Consider the following 25,700-nt stretch of genomic DNA (forward strand, 5'->3'; position numbering starts at 1 on the left):
AGTCATTCATTCATTAAGAGCTGTGGTGGTGCAGTGGTTAGAATGCGGTGTTGCAGGCTGACTCTGCTCACTGCCAGCAGTTCAATCCTGACTCGGCCTTCCATCCTTTTGGGGTTGGTAAAATGAGGACCCAGATTGTTGGGGGCAATAGGCTGACTCTTAGAGAGGGCTGTAAAGCAATGTGAAGCTGTATATAAGCCTAAGTGCTATTACTGTTCTACCAACCTGTTCAGATAGATCTGAATAGTATCTGCAACGTGCATGACATGTGCCAAGACTGTTTAAATGGGGCAGAGGATCCTTCCCTCAATGTGACTATGGTACTCACCAAACATTGGATCACGTAAGAACTATCTGCCATTTGAGAGCTTCTACAGGAGGAAAATCAGTTTTTCACCAACTAACAAATACTCTGTTTAACTGAATAAATGGCCTAGATACTAATATATAGAACATTCCATTCTCATTAAACAACGCATTTCAAAATGTAACCTATAACTAACATGGAGAATTATCTTCTCTTGCATTATGAGTTTGTATTGTTAGTGATTCTATTATAAGTCTCCTGAACATAGAATTAGATCACAGCATAATTTTGCTAGAGTGTTAGCACTGCATTTTTGTGTCTGGACAAGTCTTGTTGGTGCATTAGCATTCAGAAAATGTAAGCAGCACAGCAAGCACCCAAGCTGGAGTTTCTGTCCAAGACAATAACTGCTGGGCAGGGTTAATAGGGCAGCCGGTTTCAATTAATTCTTAGAATCTGTTCTACTGGAGAACATACATTACCTCTCTGCACAAAAATCATCCAGGCCGCCTCACCGCCATGACGACAGCACCCTTCGTCTTCCACAGATCCTTGGCTTTGAATGTCACCTGTTCTCCTTGAGGTCCAGGGAAGGAAAGATAAAGTTAAGCTCCTTTAAATCATGCTCACATCCTGATAAACTCATGGAGAAGTCCAGACTGTTGTTTGAGCAGCAGAGATGGAAGTGGTTGGATTCTGCCTTCTACGTGGATGCTTTCTCAACTTTCCAAATTTGGTTGTTTTCTTGCAGACGTTTCATTACCCAACTAGGTAACATCATCAAGGTTAGGACCATTAGCACCAATGACACTATTTAGAAAACAAGCAATCTTAGAAAGCACCAAGGACCCCACAATTCAACCCTGAGCTACAAATATTTGCTTCTATTGGTAGCCTGTCACTCTGAGAATCTCCCATCCAGCTTCTAAGCAGGTCCGACTCTGCTTAGCTTTTCAAGATCAATCAAAGCTTACCTTAAATCATGAAGACATGATCTGTAGACAAATTATTCTATTACCCTCTATTGGGTCAGTTTGATGCCTTCTAGACAGCCATGCTTCCCAGGAGTTGTAACTCAGTATGTTGAAGAGCAGCAAGTTGAAGTAAGTCTGTGCTATTCTAACTCCATTTGCATTTACTTTCTCCTGAAGAGTGTTTTGGAAGAACACCTGCATTCTAAAAGTCAAAAATTCACCTATTTTCTAAAGCCCCAAACTTCTGAGTTCCCAAACTACAGAACCACAAAGGTGTTTTTTCAAGAGGCAACTGGCCTTTTTTCTTTTTTCTTTGAAGACGTTTCACTTCTTCTCATCCAAGAAGCATCTTCAACTCCCTTCCATTCCTCACCATCCAGTCACAGCTGAAGAAGCTTCTTGAATGAGAAGAAGCAAAACATCTTCAAAGAAAAAACAAGAAAGTTCAGTTGCCTCCTGAAAAAGCACCTTTGGGACAGCCACAACCAGGATGGCTGAGAATCTCTACATACAGAACCACAACTGGATCTCAAGAACACAAGAGGAATGTATTTTTGTATACATTCTTGTATTTTGAGTGGAAGGGGGTGTTTTCTGAAAAAACAAACTGCACACATACAAACTCTAGACAACTTTCCAAGTAAGGAATGTTCCCACCTCTACGTCTCTCTAGAGAGTAAAATCTGAGGTTTGCTATTAGCCCTTTACTCACTCCAGAAAAAAAAGTAGATTTGCCTCTCCAGTGCATTTTTATAATTTGCCATTAAGAGCTGGATTAGGATCTTCCTTCTAAGCCTTACCTGGGCCCAGTGTCTTCAGATCAATTTCTTCTAGAAAGTCCTTTGAGGCCATTTCTGCTTTAGAGAGAAACAAATCTGTGTTGGCGAGGATGATCCCCGTCACGGCAGCCCCGATGGCTCCAAATCCAAGCGTCCACATTGCTACGGAGAGGTCAATCGGTAGAGACATTTCTAGAAAATGAAGGGAAGACCCGTCACACCAGCAGCCCAAAAGATTTTGAAATTTTAAAAAGGAAATGAAGACGAGCTGGAAGGAGTGACTTAAATTGAATGTCTAATTAATTAATTAGGACAGATTTTAAAAGTTTGGTATATGCACTGAAAGGAAGTTTTGTCAGTTTTGTATGTATAAAATGAGTAGATAAATGAATGTCCTGTGTTTCTTTAAATAATGCTGAATAATTTCCAAAGTCTGTAAAATACTATTGATTAGATTTTGAAATAAGAGAAGAAAAAAGTTCCATTGCATGAGGATAAACTGGAGAGATTCAAATGTAAAGAGCTAAATGGACTTAATTGGACCTATAATTAGTAAAATACCAAAAGTTAAAAAAAAAAAGTTTTCTCCCTTTCCGGTTAAAAAAATTAAAATGCTATATTATTCACCAAAGCAAAGAGAGGCAGAGAGGGTCAAATAGATTTTTTTATCCAAAGGAGAGAATATATCTAATTTTGTCTTTATTCTGAAATTGCTTCCAGATTTTGTGCTTGCAGTGAAAAAAAATGAAACTTTGATTTTGTTTTTGTTAACTAGATAGGCTTAAGGTTATAGAAATGGCTTGTACATACTGTTGTGTAAAAGTTGTGGTTGTAATGTTGTTCTCTTCTACTGTGCTAAAGAGAGTCTGAAGTCAGTGCCTTTTTCTTTTCTTTTCTCTTTTTACACTATTATCTCTTTTTTCCCCTTTTCTTGTTTTTCACGTCTTTTTTTCTTTGTATTTTATACTTGGCTAAACTAATTTTAAAATTTAAATTTTAAAAAGGGAGAAAAGGAACAAATCTCATCCAGGACATCAGTACAACAGGAAGATAAATAAAGTTTCTGTTGAGTCAAACTCAGTTTTTACTGTAGCGATACGTCCATGCGATGTTTTCTCAACAACGGCGTTACTCATTTGATAATCAAATAATTTTGCTTGGTTTGCTGCAAAAAATTGAAATTCTTTCCAAAGCAGAACTGGAGACTGGGGCTGGCTGCCAAGTTACTCAAGCATTTATAATGCAGGCAGTCCTTGACCCAACCAGCCGTTTAATGAGCATTCGAAGTTATAATGGCATTGAAAAAAGGACCTATGACCAGTTTTCATCCTTATGACCATGGCCACATGATCAAAACTCAAGATGCTTGGCAACTGGCAGGTGTTTATCCCCTAGGCCCCTAAACTATGGGGTGCCTCAGGGCTCGGTCTTATCCCCCCTACTATTCAACATCTACATGAAACCGCTGGGAGAGATCATCCGCAGGCACGGGATTAGATACCATCAATATGCGGACGATACTCAATTGTATCTGTCCGCCCCGTGCCAACTCAATGAAGCGGTAGACGTGATGAGCCGGGGCCTTGAGGCCGTCATGGACTGGATGAGGGTTAACAAGCTTGTGCTCAACCCAGAAAAGACCGAGTGGCTGTTGTGTTTTCCTCCCAAAGATTTGACTAATATTCCACCACTCAGGCTGGGGGGTCAAAATTTATACCCCTCAGAGAGGGTTCGCAACTTGGGAGTCCTCCTGGATCCACAGCTGTCATTTGACCACCACTTAGCGGCTGTGACCAGGGGGGCATTCGCCCAGGTTCGCCTGGTGCGCCAGTTGCGACCCTACCTGAATCGGGAGGCTCTCACAACAGTCACTCGGGCCCTTGTGACCTCTAGGCTGGAATACTGCAATGTGCTCTACATGGGGCTGCCCTTGAAGAGCATCCGGCGACTTCAGCTAGTGCAGAACGCAGCCGCGCGAGTGATTGCGGGTGCACCTCGATTCACCCGCATAACACCTATCCTCCGCGAGCTGCGCTGGCTACCTGTCGATCTCCGGATGCGCTTCAAGGTGCTATTAGTCACCCATAAAGCCCTACATGGCAGTGGATCTGGATACTTGAGAGACCGCCTTCTGCCAATTACATCCCTGCGACCTATAAGATCCCATAGATTAGGCCTCCTCCGCATTCCATCGGCCAGCCAGTGTCGGCTGGCAACTACAAGGAGGAGGGCCTTCTCAGCAGTAGCCCCGACCCTTTGGAACGAGCTCCCCGTGGAGATTCGTACCCTCTCCACCGTCCAGGCCTTCCGCATAGCCTTGAAGAACTGGCTCGCCCGTCAGGCCTGGGGATAAGGATAGTTACCCCTCCCGAATGATGAATGTATGTTGCCTACTATTTTATTATATGTTCTTATCTTACGTTTGTATCCCCCCTTCCCGGTTTTGTGTGAGCCGCCCTGAGTCCCCTCAGGGAAAAGGGCGGCCTACAAATACTAATAAAACTATAAAAAAACTATAAAACTAGTTGCAGTGTCCTGGGGTTATGTGATCCCCTCTGACAAGCAAACTCAATGGGGAAGCCAAATTCACTTTGCAGCTGAGTTACTAACTGAACAACTGCAGTGATCTGCTTAACAACGGGGCCAAGAAAGCTTGTAAAATGAGGGTAAAGCTCACTTCAAAACGGTCTAACTTAGCAGAAGAAACTTTGGGCTTAACTGTGGTTGTAAGTCAAGGACTACTGTGCATATCGCAAATCATTTATTCTGGATTTACGAGAATATGAGTAATTGATCCCTGGCCCGAAAGAAAGGAATTTTGCAATTGGATTTCTACTAAATAGCAAGAAACCAGAAAGGCAACTGGACTGATTGGACTGTAGGAAGGAACGAAATTTCCTCCAGGATGGCCACCATTGCATGAGCCATTCTACTATCCAGGTTTGTGGAGGCATAGGGAACTTTCACACAATCCCAAGCATGAAAGGAGCACATTCAAGGCAACTCCTTAACACAGGGCTTCTGAATCCAAACCTCTGGGAAAATGTAGCCCTTAGCAATTGTCCTTAAACTTGTATACTGCTTCACAGTGCCTTACAGCCCTTTCTAAGTGGTTCACAGAGTCAGCTTCTTGCCCCCAACAATCTGGGTGCTCATTTTACCAACTTCAGAAGGATGGAGAGCTGAGTCCATAGCAATAGCACTTAGACTTATATACCACTTAACCATTTCCATTTTTTTTTCTACCAGTTCGCTTATGCGTGTGATCCGGGTGGATGGGCGGAGCCTCCCGGGCTGAACCGGGAGCAACCCACCTCCGCACATCACAGTGCTTTTACAGCTTTCTCTAAGCAGTTTATAGAGTCAGCCTATTGCCCCCAACAATCTGAGTCCTCATTTTAGAGACCTCAGAAGGATGGAGAGCCGAGTCAACCTTGAACTGTTCAGGATTGAACTGCTGGCAGTTGGCAGAGTTAGCCTGCAATACTGCATTCAAACCACTGTGCCACCATGGATGGATGGGGAGGGAGGGAACGCAATAGCACTTATATACCGCTTCACATTGCTTTTACAGCCCGTTCTAAGTGGTTTACAATCAGGCTATTGTCCTCAATCTGGGTCCTCATTTTACTGACTTCGGAAAAATGAGGACCCAGATTGAGGACAATAGCCTCAAGGCTGAGTCAAAGTATCACTTTGAGAACTTTTCTTTCTGGTTCCCAATAAAGTAAACTCTCCTCTCCAGCAACCTAATTTCCAGCGGGGGACAGAGTCAGAAGCTGTTTCTGAAGCTAGACCTTGGAAGTTATCAAAGTCTCTCTTGGGGAAATCTTCCAAAACAAGGCATGATTGCACAATGTTACATGCCACCAGCTGGGAAGGAGAAGATCATCTCAGATGTTTAGCACAGAGGATTTCATTTGCAAACTCACGCAAACCCGATAGGCTTAATCTGTATGTAGGCATGTGGGGTACCCACACATGTTGATAAAAAAGAAAGATAATTTCAGGCAATTGTGAGCATCCTTATCCTAGCAAGAGAAAGAGAATAGGAAAGGGATTGTTTTTGAGCCCTGATATACAAGACAACCACCTCCATGTGATACCAGATTGCCAAAGACACTACCGTATGTATTGAACTGATTCTTATCATCGGCCCATGTGCTCAGCTCCATGAAAGAACCACAATGGAAATAAATCTGATGAAGACATATGACTCAGTCTTCTGTTTGCATGCACATGTGTTTGAGAGCTTTAAGGAAGTGAAAGCAAGGAAAGCCAAATGCTAAAAATTGGCCACCTGAACTCATGCCACCAAGTGCTGCAATAGACCCAAATCCTGAGTAACATCAAGACCTCAAAATAACGTCTCAGCAAATGGCAAACTCTACTTTAATCCAGATTTACCCCAGGCTTTCTGGGTTCTAAAGGGGTAGCCAGAGGTGGGTTCCTACCAGTTCGCATCTATTCGGTAGAACCGGTTCGTCAAATCTACCGAACAGGTTAGAAGAGGTTCCACCAGTGGACCCGGAAAGCAGACCACACGTACAGAAGAGGTTCCAAAAATTTTTGAAACCCACCACTGGGGGTATCCCATACTTGCCAATGGAAGTTGTCTACTGGCAAGTCTATGAAGAGTGAAGCTGGAAGAACAAAAGCTTAACTAGCTACCTAGCATTACGCCCTTCAAATTTATTATTACTGCTTATGACTGAATGCAAAATAATGATTTATTAAATGTATGTACTGCCCAACTCCAAGAAAACTTCTCTCTCTTATCATCATTCAATGAAATTCTAGCCAAACTAATTCCTAGAAAGTTAGCTTTTTTTAAAAAAAGAAATCCAAGGTTTAATTTTGTGCCCACAATTGGTTAACAACTGAATAATATTCGTAATGATGGAACCAACCTTCTCCCATGCAAGCATTTTCCAGATGTTCGGAATTCTTTTAACCTAATCTAGTTACTTCATAATTTAGGTTTACGTCCTTTGGATAGATCTGAAGTTTCTGCCTAGCGTGTAGTTCAAAAAATTAAAAACCCTGAACCATCCATCATTTCCAGTTTTCCTGAAACATAAATTCCCTTGTCAAATGTTTGTGAGTGTTTAAGCAGGGTTTCTTTAACAGCTTTGTTCATCTCATAAAATAGCACATAATCATGCATGTGTAATGGGAACATGAAGACTTATCATTAATCTGGAAAATTGCTGACTGAGACATTAATCCATGGTGCTATCTGCAAAGAGAAAGAGTCACACACTGATGTTGTGATGTTTTAGAGGTGTCACAAAACTAATAGAAACATATTTTGATGTCTTGTAGGATCTCCTGAATTGGCAACAGGAAGAACAGAAGTGAGAGGAGAAAGTCTCCTTTGGGTCAAGCTCAACTTCTGGTGACCTTCCATGAAATTGTCCTGACAAGAACAACAATGTTAGTGCCTCGATGGAAAACATATGTGGCTCCAAGGTTGAATTGTTGGGTCCTTGATATTTTTTGAGTTTCCTTTTGATTGCATGTCACCTAGCCTGGTTTTAAATTTTAAAATATTTTAAATTTTGTGCCATATAGTATGCCTTATTTTAACTGTGTAATGAATAAACAAACCTAGGCTGGGAATAAAACATCTGCAGAAGAGAAGCAAGAATGGGGAACACCAAGAAACCAGTATTCAAAGTAGTTTGCTATACCCTTTTTCTGAGATGTTTTCTGGACTTCCCCAGCTGGACTGGAGCCCTGGGATTTCTTGCAATCCTCCATTTAATTAAGTTGAATCTTTAAGTTTTTTTCAGATCAGCCAAGGTTGGATAGTTGCTGCCATCTACCCAATTATATCAATCAGAAAAGAGCTGGAAGGAACCTTGGAGGTCTTCTAGTCCAACCCCCTGCTCAAGCAGGAACCCTATACAATTTTAGATAAGTAGCTGTCCAGTCTCTTCTTTAAAACCTTCAGTGATGGAGCACCTACAACCTCTGGAGGCAAGCTTATTCCACTGGTTAATTGTATGGCTTGGGCACCTCCACGTGGCGACTGCTGGAGATGGCATTAATGGTGTCTCTGACCCTAAATACCTGAGCTAAGATCCAAACCACCCCACCCCCAAGAGGCCAACCACCCTGTAGAGGGCTTGTTGCTGGTTACTAACATGCATATAATATTCAGTCCTAGACCTCCTGGACTTTCAGGTTCCAGCAGTAGAAATGGGAATGCCAAGGATACAGGCACCCAGAACAAAATGGAAAGTTTCTTCTTAATTAGGGAATTTATCTCTTATAGTTCTAGGTTATCTCTTATAGTTCTAGGTTGCTTCTCTCCTTGATTAGTTTCCATCCATTGCTTCTTGTCCTGCTTTCAGGTGCTTTGGAGAATAATTTGACCCCCTCCTACTTGTGGAAGCCTCTCAAATACTGGAAGACTGCTATCATGTCCCCACTAGCCCTTCTTTTCTCTAGACTAGCCAAACCCAAATCCTGCAATGGTTCTTCATATGTTTCTGTCTCCAGGCCTTTAATTATCTTAGTTGCTCTTCGTTTTTCCCAATTTTTTAGCAATAGCAATAGCAGTTAGACTTATATACCGCTTCATGTATTCAGCGACTTCAGCTAGTCCAGAATGCGGCCGCGCGAGCGATTGTGGGTGCACCTCGCTTCACCCACATAACACCTATCCTCCGCGAGCTGCACTGGCTACCTATCGATCTCCGGGTACGCTTCAAGGTGCTACTTGTCACCCATAAAGCCCTTCATGGTAGTGGATCTGGGTACCTGAGAGACCGCCTACTGCCAATCACCTCCACTCAACCTATTAGATCCCATAGATTAGGCCTCCTCCGAGTTCCATCTGCCGGTCAATGTCGACTGGCAACCACGCGGAGGAGAGCCTTCTCGGTGGCAGCTCCGACCCTATGGAACGATCACCCCGTGGAGATTCGTACCCTCACCACCCTCCAGACCTTCCGCACAGCCCTCAAAATCTGGCTATCCTGTCAGGCCTGGGGCTAAAGACTGTAACCCACCCGAATGGTATGAATGTTGTGTTTTTTAATGACGTACTGTCCTACGTGTTAAATGTTTGTTTCCCCCCCACCTTTTCGAGTTGTAAGCCGCCCTGAGTCCCCCCCAGGGAAAAGGGAGGCATATAAATAAACTTCTCAAATCTCAAATCTCAATAGGGCTTTCAGCCCTCTCTAAGCGGTTTACAGAGTCAGCATATTGCCCCCATAGTCTGGATCCTCATTTCATCCACCTCGGAAGGATGGAAGGCTGAGTCAACCTTGAGCCGGTGAGATTTGAACCGCCGAACTGCAGATAGCAGTCAGCTGAAGTGGCCTGCAGTACTGCACTCTAACCATTGCGCCACCTCGGCTCTTTCCCAAAGAATCAATAATCTGAACTTGGATAAAGTAGCTTAGTCTATCTTTATGTACATCTTCCAGAGCACTTTGTACACTGCAACAACTGTTAAACCTTCCCAGTACTTCAGACCACACTAGAGCAAAATGTAAGCACTAGCTATGTAGCTAGTCCTTAACGTACAATCATTTACAATGGCGCTGGAAAAAGAGACTTATGACCAGTCTTTGCACTTATGACTGCTGCAGCATCCCCATGGTCACATCAAAATTCAATTGCTTGTCAAAAGATGTCCTGGGGACCACGTGACCATCATTTGTGACCTTTCTACAAGCAAAGTCAATGCAGAAGGGGAAACTGTATTCACTTAACGACCACATGAGTCACTTAACAACTGCAGTGATTTGCTTAACTGTGGCCAAATAGGTTGTAAAGTCAGACATGATTCACTCTACAACTGCCTCGCTTAGTAATGGAAATTCTGGTCCCAACTGCCATCGTAAGTCAAGGACCACCGATAATGAACATCCCCTACCAAAAACCGAATCACTTTTCTCCCTGTTATTTTCCTATCTTGTTCTCAGGATATAGAATCCATATTCTATTATCAATTTGACTTAAAAAGAATAAAATTATCCAAATATAATATGCATTGCTTACATCAAAAACTAAAACATTGCATTTACCATTATAATCTACCTTTCCTTAACAACAGTAGCAAAATAAACAAGTATGAACCGGGAGACAGTGTATCCCATTGCCTCAATTCTGTTCTATTGCATGTATTCTATAATTCAATTCTATTGCTGCTCTAGTGTTACGGTTTTGGCTTTGCAGAAATTCTTAACTGTTCTTAATAATTTCTGGATTATTTTGGTTTCATAAAGCCCTTGTGCTTTTGATGACAAATAGCCAAAGTTCTTTTTGTGTGGCTGTATTAAAATTCAGGCTAAGCACCTTCCCCGATGAATGAAGAGGAAATTATCAACAGTAGAGACCTTCACGTTTCTAGGTTCTATCATATCTCAAGACTTAAAATCAACACCTAACATCAAAAATGTTATCAAAATAGCACAACAAAGAATGTTCTTTCTGTGCCAACCCAGAAAGCTCAGACTCCCCAAAGAGCTGTTGATTCAGTTCTACAGAGGAATGATTGAGTCTGTCATCTGCACCTCCACAAATGTCTGGTTTGGCTCTGCAATCCAACAAGACAGACACAGACTTCAGAGGATAATCAGAGCTGCAGAAAAAACAATGACTGCCAACCTGCCTTCCATTGAGGACCTGTATACTGCAGGAGTCAAAAAGAGGGCTGTGAAAATATCCACAGACCCCTCACATGCTGGACATAAATTGTTTCAATTTCTACTGTCAAAACAACACTATAGGGCACTGCACACCAGAACAACTAGTCACAAGGACACCTTTTCCCTGAATATCATCACTCTATTTAACAACTAATTCCCACAATACTGTCAATAATTTACTAAGAATTAGTAAATAAGTATTACTATTATTCTTCTCTTCCTTCCTATTATCTTTCTCTCCTCATCATGTTGCTTGTATCTTTCAATTTATATTGTTTTTATTGTTTCAGAGTACCATTGAATAGCTTATTATAATCTTGATTATCACTAGGTGTTGTATCTCTTTATTCTTGATGAATATATTTTTATTCTCCTTACGTACACTGAGAGCATCTGCACCAAAGACAAATTCCTTGTGTGTCCGATCACACTTGGCCAATAAAGGATTCTGTTCTGTTCTGATCTATTCTATTATTCTATTCTATTATTCTATTCTAACATCTACAAAATTTTAGGAAAAGATGGGGGGTGGGTAACTCCACCAAATAGCCTAGTATGAAACATGAATGAGAATGAGATCTCAATTAGATTGACCAGTATGTAAAGAGAGATGTCACGCTTAGGCTTACAAATGTTAATTAAAATCATTAGCAGCCTGCTTGACAAGAAAGAGAAGAAAAGAGAAGAGAAAGGAGGGAGGGAGGTAAAGAAAGAAGGGAGGGAAGGAGAGAGAGAGACAGCAAGAAAGCAAGAAAGCAAGAAAGCAAGAAAGCAAGAAAGAAAGAAAGAAAGAAAGAAAGAAAGAAAGAAAGAAAGAAAGAAAGAAAGAAAGAAAGAAAGAAAGCAAGCGGGAGGGAGGGAGGGAGGGAGGGAGGGAAGGAATTAATTCAAGATCACATTTCCAGTTCAGTTGGACTCAAATTCCCATAATCCCTAGACAGCAAGGCTGATGACCTCATGCCTTGGGAGCTGAAACACCAACACTCAAAAAAAAATGGGGGAGGCCAATTTAAACAACTGTTTCTTTGTGTATTGTTTATTGATAGTGATGACATTGGATTCCATGCATCTGAATACACTCAAGAGTTTGCTGCTATTCTTAACTTGCAACAATTCTAGCAGGGATGTAAACACCCCCAGTTGGTATTATTGCAAATCTTGATTGTGGATTATACTGCTGAATTTTAACAGATCCTGAAAACTTTCTCAGCCTTCCTTTCCAGCCTAAGTTCATTTAATGAGGGAAGAGTTGCTTATAACCGCTTCTGCCAAATAAATTAAACACGGCTTACTGTTTTGTTTTTTGAGGTTATACATGGCTTTAAAAGCAAGGTGGATAAAAATCAACCCCTTTTTTAAAAAATGATACCTTCTTTTTAATTTTGAAAATAGTTTTTCAAATACTTTGCAAAGAAGGATGGTCCAAACACATAACTATGAAGATAATGTCGAATTCTACACAACTATGTTGCTAATGTGGACATGAAAGATAAGTTAACAGTGGTGCACCAGACCTCTCTAAAAATGCAGAAATGACAAGGAGCAAACATGCAAGACTTCTTAGTAAAATTTAAAAACTTTTGCTAGGTATTCCTTTAGAACATGATGACAAAAATATTCTTCCAGGATCCCTGGAACAACTAATTAAACTTGATGAATATATTTTTATTCTCCTTATGTACACTGAAAGCATCTGCACCAAAGGCAAATTCCTTGTGTGTCTGATCACACTTGGCCAATAAAGAATTCACAAAACTCCACAAAATTTTAGGAAAAGGTGGGGGGGACTCACCAATAGCCTTTCCTTCTAGTATGAAACACGAACTAGAAGTAGCATGGAATACATGGGAGGCGGCTATGATGGTCTTCGGAGTTTGACTTGAATTCCAAATATATCATAGGAATAAAAGGAGACATCTACTGGCTCTCACCTGGATGCTAAACTCCTGGAGACCTGAAGACCTTCTCCATTCAGAAATCAAAAGCTCTCTCAGCAAGCAGAAGGCAGGTTCCGCAGGAAAAGTCTTGAGCAAGCAGGGAGATGTTAATTCAGCCCCTCTTAAGACAAAACATGGGTAGGATAGGCTGGTTGCCAGCCAAAAGAACCTCCGCATTCTCTCCAGTCAGTTGCTCCAAGCAAGATCTTACATGTGCCTTGTGTGGAAACAGGGCTGGGTGAATAAACAATTGTACAAAGGACACAGTTCCCTAGGGATCGAGAGTCTTGGGTAAGGCTATCACAAGGAGTGATCTCAATTAGACATGATTGACCAGTATGTAAAGAGAGATGTCACACTTAGGCTTACAAATGTTAATTAAAATCATTAGCTGCCTGCTTGACAAGAAAGAGAAGAAAAGAAAAGAGAAGAAGAGGGAGGGAGGGAGGGAGGGAGGGAAGGAAGGGGAGAGAGAGAGAAAGAGGAACGAAGGAGGGAGGGATGAAAGGAAGAAGGAAGGAAGGAATTACCTATCGCATCTAAGTTAACAGTGGTGCACCAGATCTCTCTAAAAATGCAGAAATGACAAAGAGCAAACACGCAAGACTTCTTGGTAAAATCTAAAAACTGTTGCTGGGTATTCCTTTAGACCATGATATTCTTCAAGATCCCTGAAACAACTAATTGAACTAAAGCCAGTTCAGCTCTTATTATCTTCAGAGTTACCTGCTTTGTCATTAAGAATATTGTTTGAGGAAGTTTAATTTGTAAAATACTGTCTTACTGAACCTGTCAAACACAATCTTTACCTCACCTCTTAAAAAATGAAACCTATACCGCATTTGGACCGGTGAAAAAAAATCTGTTTCAAGTTTAAATTGTGCCCTTCATAGTATAAAGTTTGTTTCTGCAGCTTGTTAAAATTGGTGTCTCACTGTCCCCAAACTAGTGCAAAAGTGATTGTGTCTTTTCACCTCATACACTTTATTCTGTTTGCTCCAGCTTGCAGTTCTACCTGTTTTTTAAGTTTTAACTTAATTAGTTCAGTAATCCGTGACGTACAACCACAATAGAACCCAAAATTTCTGTTGCTGAGACATTCGTTAAGTGAGTTTTGCCTCATTTTATGACCTTTCTTGCCACAGTTGTTAAGTGAATCACTGCAGTTGTGTGTGGCTAGTAACCTGGCTGTTAAGTGAATCTGGTTTTGACTTTGTCGGGTCACAAAAGGGGATCATGTGACCCCAGGACACTGCAACCATCATAAATACGAGTCAGTCGCCAAGCCTCTGAATTTTGATCACATGACTTTGGGGTCATAAGTGTGAAAACCAGTCATCAGTCTCTTTTTTTCCCAGTGCTGTGTAACTTCCAATGGCCACTAAATGAACTGTTTTAAATTGAGGACTACATGTAATTTAATTTGTAAACTACGCTTAGTCTGTAATAAGAAAAGTTGATGGTTTGATGATAGGCTTATATCTGTGTTGGCTGGGAAAAGAAAATATTCCCACAAAGCATTAAAAGGTCACATTTCCTCAAATGCAGGAGCTGCAAGGCCTCCTTTGGTCATTTTGAGGAACTAGAAAATTGCACAGATGAAGAAAGTTCAACTAAATATCACATCTTCAATAATTATAAAGCCAGCTCTGAACTGCCACGTGGTCAGGCCAACACGTAAGCAATTCTTCTGAAAAATCTCTGTTGTCACGAAAAATATATGACAAACATATGAAAAACTACATGGAGCCTCCAGAGGTTGTGGGTGCTCCATCCCTGGGAGATTTTAAGAAGAGACTGGACACCCATTTCTCCGAAATGGCATGGGCAGAGGGTTGGACTAGAAGATCTCTAAGGCTCCTTCCAACTATGTTATTCTACATTCTGAATCTCTGAAATAATTGAAGCAAAGTTAGCTCTTTTCTTCTGCAGCTCTTTTCTTCCAGAACTGATGTATATCCATATGTTGCTACTCTGTTAGTGACAGCTTTAGCTTGTTTTACAAGTGTTAACAGGCCTTCTTGTGAAGTTTCTAACCCTGTAAAATGATATTTAGATGCCCTTTTGTGTCAAATTTTCACCCAGAAGAGAATAACTAAAAACAGTATGTTGCAACAACATCCAAGAGTTTCATTTGGAAATTCATGGTTAACACCAAGCCAATCTAGATAAAATAAAATAAAACTTCACATCTGATTTGTTATAAAATACTGTAAAGATGGCTCTCTTGTCCCCTGTCAAACAGCAAAAACAATTACCATTTTTCTGGAGTATAAGATGCCCCTTCCCCCCCCCCAAAAAAGAGGGTGAAAATCTGGGTGCGTCTTATACACTGAATACAACCATTTTGGCCTCCTGAAAACCCGTCACAAAAATGGACGTGCAGATGGTTTGGGAGGCCTGCAAAGTGCTCCTGGGCGCTGCGGACGGTAAAAACGAATGAAAAACAGAAAGATTTTTGCCTGTTTTTGCCCCCCCCCCCAGCCCCCAGGAACACTCTGCAAGCCTCCCAAAGCCTATACACGCCCTGTATTTTGCGAAAAACGGGCCCGTTTTTGTGAAAAACAATTTTTTTTGCTCACCTTTTGCTACCCAGGAGCACTTTGCAGGCTTCTCAAACTCTCTGTATGCCCTGTTTTTCACAAAAAAAAAAAAAAAAAAGAGGCGTGCAGAGGGTTTGGGAGGCCTACAGAGTGCAAAACCTTTTTTAAAAAATTTACCTCTTCAAAATCTTGGTGCGTCTCATACTCCGGTATAGTCCGAAAAATAGGGTAAATAGGAACATTTAAAGCTCTTGAAGAAGGTGAGTCTTCGGACCATCAAACAATAAACAGGGTTTATCAATAAAAGGATTAACTCTGCATTAGCAAATTTACAGCGTGACCCGACAAAAGCGCAAACGTCAAAAGCGCACCGACAAAACCGCGGCGCTAAAACCGCGATGTCAAAAGCGCGCCGACAACAGCGCGCCGACAGAAGCACGATTTAAGTTAAGGTAAGGTTTAGGGTTAGGTTTAGGTTTAGGTTTAGGGTTAGGTTTAGGGTTATTTTTAGGGTTAGGTTACAGCGCACTTCTGTCGGTGCACTGTTGTCGGCGCGCTTCAGCGCTCATTCGTCGGCGCGGTTTTGTCACCGCGGTTTAGTCAGGCGCGCTTCTGTCATTCGTGCATTTGTGGTGGAACCAATTTACAGAGGAAGAGTCTAATTCCAATATGCAACATCACTAGGAAGCTATGGGAACAGAAGGTTGTTTCTCTCATAAGGACAGATAGTTCTTTTTGTGGCCCGCCAGCAATCAGTGGAGTTGGCGACAGACTTGGACGATTAGGAGGTTGGGGAGAAACCTGGGCCAGTTCTGGAGTCTGGGGAAGGCTCTGATGGATGCTCTGTATCGGACACAGAGATAGAGCCAGGGCCGTCCGATATTTCTCAGCCACAGGAGTGTCAGCTGCCTTTGGAGGCTGAGATGAGTGAGGAGGAAGAACAGCTTGGGCCTGTTCCAGATGCACATGCGCAGAGCAGTTAGGAGAGGTGAACAACAGAAGACAAGGAGTCAACTTGGGAAACAAAGCACGCATGGATGCTGAATGGCCCTGGCTGAGATCCTGAGAATAAATATAAGGAAAGGGGAGTGGTTGTCGTAGAAGACAACAGTTCGTATTTCTGGAGATTTTGCTCACGGTGTTTTGTTCAACAGACTGCTTTCCAGAACTTAATTTGCAGCTTTCCACTGGGAGCTCAGGGCCTTGCAATTATCACAAGGAACTGATAAGGTCTTTTGCTGCAGTTAACTCCTTGAAGGACTCTTGCCTGGACTTTTGGGTGGGTGAATGCAATTAATTCACAAGAGGTAAATACAGAGAGGTTTTTCATGACAAGGACTCTGTTTCTTGCATCTGCCAAGGCTGAGTCAGAACAGTCCTCGACATACAATCACAACTGAGCCCAACATTTCAGCTGCTAAGCAAGACATTTGTTAAATGAATTTGCCCCATTTTGCAACATTTCTTGCCATGGTTGTTAAGCAAATCAGTGCGGTTGTTAAATTAGTAACATGGTTGTTAAGTGAATCTGGCTTCCCCACGGACTTTGCTGGTCAGAAGGTCACAAAAGGGGATCAAATGACGCCAGGATATTAAAACCATCATAAATCCGAGTCTGTTGCCAAGTGTCTGAATTTTGATCACCTGACCATGGGGATGCTGCAACAGTTGTAAGTGTGAAAAATGCTCGTAAGTCACTTTTGTCAATGCTGTTGTAACTTTGAATGTTCACTAAATGAACATTTCCAAGTCAAGGACGATTTGTACCATACTATGTGAACTTGGCATAGCTGGAAGAAAATGTCTAAACTGGTTTAAAATTTTAAAATTTCATTTTTAAAAACTGAAGTAATTTAATTAATAAATAAATTTTATAGAATAAAATGAAAAAAAATCTATTTGCTATTTGTATACATATATAGTCCTTCAAGATTGGGCGGCATATAAATATTTTAATAAAATAAATAAAATATACCTCACAGAATGGCAATAAAGATTCTCCGTCATCCAGGTCACGGTTGTCCCAAAGGTGCTTTTCCAAGAGGCAACTGGACTTTCTTGGTTTTTGTTTGAAGACATTTCACTTCTACTCAAAGAAGCTTCTTCAGTTCTGAACTTCTTGGACGAGAAGCAAAATGTCTTCAAAGAAAAACAAGGGAAGTCCAGTTGCCTTTTGAGAAAGTACCATTATATACATGGCTTCCCCACCCCCACCCCCTGCAGCATTTCTACATGCTATTTATTTTTCTATCCTTGGTCTTACCATGAGGAGGCTGCAGCACTCGTGAGTGTGAAAAATGGTCGTAAGTCACTTTTTTCAGTGCCGCGGCAACTTTGAACAGTCACTAATTGAACTGTTGTAAGTCGAGAACTACCTGTATAGTCGGTGCTGAATTATTCCGTACAATGAGTGAGAAAGAATTTATTCTCTAAATTCAGATTTGAACTGAAGCCCAATTCTTTTATTACACTCTTTGTTGCGTTAAAACTTAGAATTAAATAAGAGGAATGTCATACATACACACACACAAAGACACAAAGAAACAAATAAATATATATATATAAAGTCACAATCCCTGGTATGCCCAAATATGGGAGGAAGATCACTACTTCCGTTCTCTGTCCTTCGGCTTGTCACAAGAGACCATCCAGACAGAAACCCAATATTTTTTACTGTTGCCTTTTTGTTACATTTGTTATAGGTTTGCTGATAAATAAATCGAGCACTGTAGCTCAGTGGTTAACACATCTGCCTAAGAGGCAATACAGCACAGGTTCGATTCCCAGCAAGGGTATGGCTAGCTTGAAATAGATCTATACTAGTCTCCCTTTATTTATTTATCAGCACAAATATATATATAATCTTGAAGATCAGAGACTCAACTTTCCATCAAGACAATTTCAAGCATATGCCAACCTACATAATTCTTCCAATATCAGAAATCTAACCCATTTAAGGCTGAGGCATTAAACAAAGATTGTGAAGTATTCAATCAACCTGCAGTTTATAAAAAAAATTAAAAAAAATAGAGGATACCTCCAGGTTCACTTTAAATGAAGCAAGACTCCTGAAAAGCCCAACAGTAGACTTGTGTGTTCTCCAGAAGATTTGGGAATTAAGCAACCAAATTAAATCAGAACTTCTGATTTTATTGAACTGGGCTGTCAAGAGAAAAAAAATGCTTTCCCAGCAGCAGGAAAAACCCCTTTATACGGTTCCTCTTTCATACCGGATGCAATATTAAATCTACCCCAAAGACAGTGAGCAGATTGTGAAAGGCAGGTTGGAAATGATCCAGTTTCTGAACGGATTAATTGGGAAAGATATGAACTCTTAATACCTCCTCCTCGGTACTCTTTGTCTCGTAAACAAAATCCCACACTCCAGTGGTGGGTTTCAAAAAATTTTGTAACCTCTTCTGTAGGTGTGGCCTACTTTCTGGATCCACTGGTGGAACCTCTTCTAACCTGTTCGGTAGATTTGACGAACCAGTTCTACCGAACTGGTGCGAACCGGTAGGAACCCACCTCTGCCACACTCCATCTTTTCCCATCTAAGTAGCCAGGAAAGAAAACCATCCACCCGTTTGCATCCCTTCATCCATCTCTCCCTCCCTCCCTCTCTCTTTCTCCACCCCCCCCCCCACTCTGTCTCCCTCCCTCTTGAAAGAAATTTGTGGTGAAGGTTACATCATGCCACTAATAAATCCATACAAAGTAGAAGCAAGAAAGCAATTGCAAAGCAGTTTCAAGGACTATTGTCCATTAAAGATTACTTGGAAGATTATCAGCCTCTGATCCACTTAGCTTCATCAAAGAAGCCACATTGGTTACATGTCCATGGAAATTCTCAGCCATCCAGGTCATGGTTGCCCCCAAGGTGCTTTTTCAAGAGGCAACTGGACTTTCTGGTTTTTTCTTTTGAAGACATTTCGCTTCTCCTCCAAGAAGCTTCTTCAGTTCTGGAGAAGCTGCTTGGCTGAGAAGCTTCAGGGCTGAAAAAACATCTTCACTGAGAAGCAAAATGTCTTCAAAGAAGAAACCAGAAAGTCCAGTTGCCTCTTGAAAAAACACCTTGGGGACCACATGGGCTATGACAATTTTGCAGAGAGATGGGCAGCAAATAAATTGAATAAATAATGCTTTTCGGTTAGAAACATCTCTGCCCAAAATCGGTAGTTCTCAACCTTACGACCGCAACCCAGACCGGAATATTCATCGCTAAGTGAAGTGGTCATTAAGTGAGTTGTGGCCACTTTACCTACCTTTTTGGGGGAGGTGTGGTTGTTAAATGAATCAAAATTCTAAACCTGCAAATCCAGCTATGAATCTGCAATTAAATCTGAAACTGTTACTAAATCTGCAAATCCAAGGTCCCCCAATGGATTTTGCTTGTCCGAAGCTTGCTGGGAAGGTCACGGAAGGAGATCAGGTAACCCCGAGATGCTGCAATGGTCATAAATACATGTAGTTGCCCAGCAACGGAATACGGGTAGTCCTCGACTACAACAGTTCCATTTAGTGACTATTTGAACAGCAATGAAAAAAAGGGGCTTATGACAATTTTCCACACTTACGGACACTGCACTGCATGGCAACCCATGGTGACGTGATTGACCTTTGAACACTTGGCCACTGCCCAGTGGTGGGATTCAAATAATTTAACAACCGGTTCTTTGCCCTAATGACCATCTGGGTAGGCGGGGCTCGGTGGTCATGTGACTGGGTGGCGTGGCCAACTCAAGGTCACTCAGGTGGATGGGCGCTTCGCCTTAGCTGTTACAATGTAATAAGGGTTAACTGGAGAGGCGGTTTCTGTAAGCAGGTCAATAAAGATTAGGCTAGAAACAACACTAGAATGTTTCCTTCCTGCCTTCCTTACAGGATTAGCCCTGTAAAGTGGAAAAAAACAAAAGGAGATTTCTTCCAACAACGGTTCTCTGAACTGCTTAGAAAGTTAAAAAAAAAAAGTTACCAACTGGATCTCCCGAATAGGTGCGGATTGGCTGAATCCCACCACTGCCACTGCCTCATATCTATGATGGTTTTGGGTGTCCCCGGGCTCACGCCATCCCCTTTTGAGACCTTCTGACCAGCAAAGTCAAGGGGGAAGCCGGATTCCCTTAACAACCGGGTGACTGACTGCAGCAATTCATTTAACAAACTGTGACCGGAAAGGCTGTACAAAGGGACAAAACTCAACTCGTATCACTTAGCAATGGAAACTCCACTGTGGTCATAAGTCAAGGACTACCTGTACTGATCACACTGCAATGGTCACAAGGGTGAGGACTATGTGAAAGTCTCTGTTTTTTTCAGTATTGTCGTAACTTAAAATGTTGGATAAATAGACAGTTTTTAAAGGGAAGATTAACTGGAAATCATCCTACATAAAGAACTCTGAATGTTCACTTACTGACTTAACATGAAGGAATGCACTGATCTCACTGCTTTTTATTTTTATTTTGCACCCAGGGCTATTTCTGCATATTAAAAAGGAACTGCGGGGGTTTTAAATCTTAGAATTTACATGCATGACATTTGAGCTGCACTGAGAATGTTCAGGGATGCAATAACCTGAGGCCTCTTATGCAACTTTGAAGGTAATTTCTACAGCTTGTATCCACCCCATACCTTTTAATTCCATTCTAATTCCATTCAACAGCACATGAGGCAGCTTTAATAAATTATAATCCCACCCACGATACCACTTGTTTGTTTCAGATTAAGAGTGGCAAGCAAATCCAGTTAATTATCAGGTCCACCTTCGATGTTCAAACCCAGATCTTAATATATATTAAAATATATATAGTTTCTATATATTAGATTGTATGATATGTATTAAATAGGTTAAAATAATGGTTTAAAACTGGTTTATCTTTTCTGTGTGTTTAAAAAACTCCATAGACACCAACTGGCAAACCCTGAATTCAATAGATAAAAATAATTTAATTTAAAACATTTTGGGGGGAAGAGGTTGGGGTTTGGGGTTTTTTTTGGGGGGGGGGGTTTCATTGGCAATCTGAGTTTATTTGACCACAAAATCCTGTGGGTTTTTTTGTCAAGGAAACCCCACCAGAAACCCTAATAACTCTTAATTTTGTGGTAAGCAAACTTTCTGCTGCTGATTCTACAAAAATGTCTATAAGCAACCAGGACTTTATTATTCTTACTGAGTCCAATTTCTCAATGTGGTTGAAGCTCTGTGTGATCCAGGTGAACAGAATCCGGCTTTCAGAAGTAGAGAAACCTCTTTTCAATATTTTTACCTCTGACCTAGCCATCTGCCAATTAAAAAAAAAACGCGGTTGTTTCGTTTTCCTGTCTTTTGGTGGAGCTAATTTCTTAAGACTCATTCGGAGCGCACACCTAAAAACATTTGCATCTGAAAAACCTGCAGAGAAAGTTTAAAACAAAACTCCAGAAACAACCAACATTTGTCCCACCTTTCTTTCGTAGCGTTCCTTCTAAGCGATAAAAAAACCCATAAGTTTTCCTAATTGCACAATTGTGACACTTTGCACTGGCGTTATTTGCTTTTACTGCATTGCATTCCCAAACATGTGATCGGAGCGCAAGAGAACTGGGGGGCGGGAGTGCCATTTTCATATGGGGGAAGGAGAGAAAGAGCATTCTTAAAACACAAAAGCAGCAATGTTAGAGTCCCTTTATCCTAAGAAGGGCTCGTAACCCCCTTTGGAGCCACGTTTTGTGTTTCTGCAGGATAAAAAGATCGGATACAAACGTGCAAGCAATGAAATGGAAAAATATCTTGCAAAGACCGCGAGGGGCTTCGCTCCCTGATTTCGACAAAAGTTCCTATCCAAGTTTGTTTCTATCCCACATTCGTAGCTAGCAGAAGGGGGGAAAGGAAACGGTGATAGGTCGGAAAAGCAAGCTTGAATCTAAGCCTCTCCAAATAGAAAGTCAGGGAACACCAAGTTTCACAGAATCGCAGAGATGGAAGTGACCCTGGAGGTCATCCGATCCATCCCCCTGCTCAAGCAGGAGACCATTTTACAGAATCAAAGATGGCGGTCATCTAATCCCACCCCCTAACTCAAGCCTGGAGATGCTTACAGGAGTACAGAATCAGAGTTGGAAGGGACCTTGGAGGTCATCTAGTCCAAACCCCTTGCACTAGCTGCAGAAAGCACCCAGTTGGAAGAGCCACCCCGCGGGCTCCTCCCTTCTAGCTGGACTCCTGAGGGTTTTGCAAACAGGTCAACGCTGTTTTTTATTATTTTTTAAGCAAGAGTTGGGAAACGGTTTAAGGTTTACCTTGTTTTCTCCACTTTGAATCAAGGCTTTGGTTAAGATAACGCGTCTCTCCCCACCATCCCACCAACCACAACATCACTTTCCCACCGGGCGCGAGTGATCTCTCGGTGTGACGCCCATAAACTTCCAAAGGGGGGGGGGGGAGAAAGCCCGAAGCCTGAGCCTTTGCAGAGGGCAAATACCGCTTCCCGGGGAGAAGAGGGTTTCTGCAAGGTTTGGTCCCCGGCTTGGCTGACGTGAGGATCGCGAACTCACATTCAGAAGATCCGCAAATGATGCTCTCGCCGGCTCTCCATCCCCGCGCTCCTGCGCCACAACCGCCAGCCCGCACCTGTCCTCACCTGCAGCCTAAACCCGCAGCTCTGGCAGTCTTCCCACGGCCCATAAGCCCCCAGGGCACGGGGTGGGGAGGGGGAGAGAATGTCTCCGCTCAGGCCAACTAAATCAATCGGTGAGACGGCGATTCAATCCAGCATGCGGAGCGATCAGGGTTTTAACCAATCGATCCGTAGGCGCAAAAGGGCTGCAGCTGCGTAGTTTGCACAGCTATTTCTCTTGTCCTTCGGGGGAGCCATGTGTGTGGTTGTGTTTGTTGAGCTCAACTAACCCAATCCCGATTGGCTTTGGCTAAGATAGCATCTCTGCAAAACTGGGCTGCAAAACTCGACACGGCCGCCGGCTGGCAGCCCAGAGTTGTTGTTCTTGTTCTCTTTCCTTGTTTTACCACCGCCACCACCCCCTAGCAGCCGTCTGGAGGATTGCAGCCCTGGTTTAGCAAGCTTGTGTTATAGTTTCCAGAAAAAAAGGGGTTGAGCTGATGAAATGATTTGTGTGAAGGGGTTGTGGGAGGGACGGAAAAGTGACATGTTTCAATTCCTGTAATGTTCAGCCTTGATGGTAGTCTAAGGAAGGAGTGGAAAAATCCCAATGGCCAGATTGAGAAAGTCCTGAATGCATGTTCTCCCAGGGCTGGTAATTCAGAGTGGGACAGAAATTGGAAAGCATGGAATGGGCACAGAATTTAAGGGAAAGGAGTTTAAAGTGTGGTTTTGGGCAGGTTTGAGGATATTGAGACTCTACTCCAAACCCTAACTTGACTCTTGAACAGAAAAACAACATTTCTGCTCTCTGGATCCACATCGACACCTTCAGGACCTCCTCGGGAGAGGGATCTTGGAGCCTGGCTGTAAAACCACCCAGTATTTCCAGATTCGGAGAATGGCTTTAGGAGAGATACCGAAGCAAACATTTCAGTGTTATCACTTCTATGCTGAATGAAGTCTCACCCACCATTTTAAAAATCAAGGATAGCCTCGCTTATCTCTAAGACCACACCTGGAATACTGCAACCAATTTTGGTCACCATACTACAAAAAAGTTGAGACTTTGGGAAAAGTGCAAAGAAGAGCAATTAGGATGATCAAAGGCCTGGAGACTAAACCATATAAAGAACAGCTGCAGGATTTGGGTTTGGCTAGTCTAAAGAAAAGATGAATTAGGGATGACATGATAGCAGCATTCCAGTATCTGAGAGGCTGCCTCAAAGAAGAGGGGATCAAATTATTCTCCAAAGTACCAGAGGGCAGGGCAATAAACAATGGATGGAAACTGATCAAGGAGAGAAGCAACCTGGAATTAAGGAGAAACTTCATAACGGTGAGGACAATTAACCAGTGGAATGGCTTGCCTTCAGAAATCGTGGGCACTCCCATCACTGGAGGTTTTTAAGAAGAGACTGGGCTGTCACTTATCTGAAATAGTAGGGTCTCCTGCATGAGCAGCGGGCTGGACTAGAAGACCTCCAAGGTTCCTCCCAGCTCCTTCATTCTATTCTCTGGCTACTTTGATAAGTTATGCAGCAAACTTACTAAGACCAGGCCAGGGTTTAACTAAGTTCAATAGACAACACAAGCACAGATCCATTCCTGGAGATTTCACAGATATGTTTGTGATAATGTAGTCCCAGAACACAGAACCCATCTTATTTTATTCACTTCTTCATTAGATTTATATTCACCATTGTTCACAGGCTCACAGCAACATTAACCATGGGCTGCTTCAGAGGTACTTCCTTCTTTGCATTTCAAATTATTAAATATGTGTACCTCTGAAGGCCATTGCGGTTTGGTTTCACAATCTCTGAACAGCCTTAATTTTTGCTAAATCTTTTTCTAATCAGGTAGTCCTCGACTTAACAACTAAAATTGAGCCCCAGATTTCTGTTGCTGAATGAGACAGTGGTTCAGTGAATTTTTGCCCCCATCTCGTGACCTTTCCTCCCAAGGTTATTAAGTGAATCATTGCAGCCATTACTGAACATGGTTGTTAAGCGAATCTGGCTTCAAGCAGTTTGGCACTTCGATTGTCATTGGCTCAAGGTACACACACACTCTCTTACATATATATTTATATATCAGTGACTGCATTACCTCTGTAAATGCCATACATTAAATAAATAATAATATAAAAGCCCGTAAGAAAACCTGATTTAAAAAAAAAATACAATGGAAGTGAGATTTGGTTTGGTTTGCTCAAGGCCTGATGACCCACCTAAGCAGCTGACTCATCTGGCTGAGCAAGTCAAAAGATGAAGAGAGCCAAGGGCTATTCCAGTCCTCTGAGCAACTTATCCAGGTTCTGCAGGCAAACAAAAAATTACCAGAAGTTACTCATCAAATAAGAATTAATAAGGAGCAGGTTCCATTCCATCCTCTTCATACTTAACTTAGGGTAGAAAGTTACCCTGTTTCCCCGAAAATAAGATCTCTCCGGATAATAAGCCCAATCGAGCTTTTGAGTGCATGCGCTAAAACAAGCCCTCCCTGAAAATACTGCAACACAGCAGCAGCTATGAGGTGACCATGCTCGCCACCTCCTGCACCTCAAAAATAATAAGACCTTCCCGAAAATAAGGCCAAGAGTTTATTTCAGGGTCAAAAGAAAATAAGATCCTGTCTTATTTTCAGGGAAACACGGTAGCACCCACCAATATTTCAAGAATTATATTTCTCTGGATGAGACGTTTTTAGAGGGAGAAAGTAGCCCACACCCTTCCTTAATTCTCACAGCAGATGTCAGCACTAGAGAGATAGCTCTATTCATAGGCAAAGTAAATATTGCAGGCAGAAATCCATTCAAGGCAGGGTATTTTGAAATTCCCTACTGCAAGATCTGAATAAAGGTAGGATTAGCCCTCAGCCACAATAGGAATTG

The 25,700-nt window shown here is 42.0% G+C and overlaps 1 protein-coding gene across 4 annotated transcripts in view; it reads right to left on the reverse strand.

The window, feature by feature from the left end:
• The window catches only part of PRXL2A (peroxiredoxin like 2A), a 38,790-nt gene extending 15,802 nt beyond the window's left edge, over window positions 1-22,988 (reverse strand). The window contains exons 1-4 of one of the 4 annotated variants that reach the window (XM_014051664.2): window positions 22,743-22,988; window positions 12,658-12,750; window positions 2,082-2,252; window positions 790-884 (exon numbers count right to left, since the gene is read on the reverse strand). In XM_014051664.2, the coding sequence (XP_013907139.2) occupies window positions 790-884; window positions 2,082-2,250 (264 nt within the window). In that variant the 5' untranslated portion in view covers window positions 2,251-2,252; window positions 12,658-12,750; window positions 22,743-22,988. Of the gene's footprint in view, window positions 1-789; window positions 885-2,081; window positions 2,253-12,657; window positions 12,751-22,487; window positions 22,610-22,742 lie in introns of those variants that run through there. The other 3 variants (XM_087702309.1, XM_014051663.2, XM_014051662.2) reach the window with 3 other exon arrangements.
• Between the last annotated feature and the right edge of the window lie 2,712 nt (window positions 22,989-25,700).

The sequence above is a fragment of the Thamnophis sirtalis genome, unplaced genomic scaffold (assembly GCF_051295495.1).
Source record: "Thamnophis sirtalis isolate CommonGarterSnake01/CBP01778 unplaced genomic scaffold, rThaSir2_p1.2 scaffold_15, whole genome shotgun sequence".
Classification (NCBI taxonomy): Eukaryota; Metazoa; Chordata; class Lepidosauria; order Squamata; family Natricidae; genus Thamnophis; species Thamnophis sirtalis.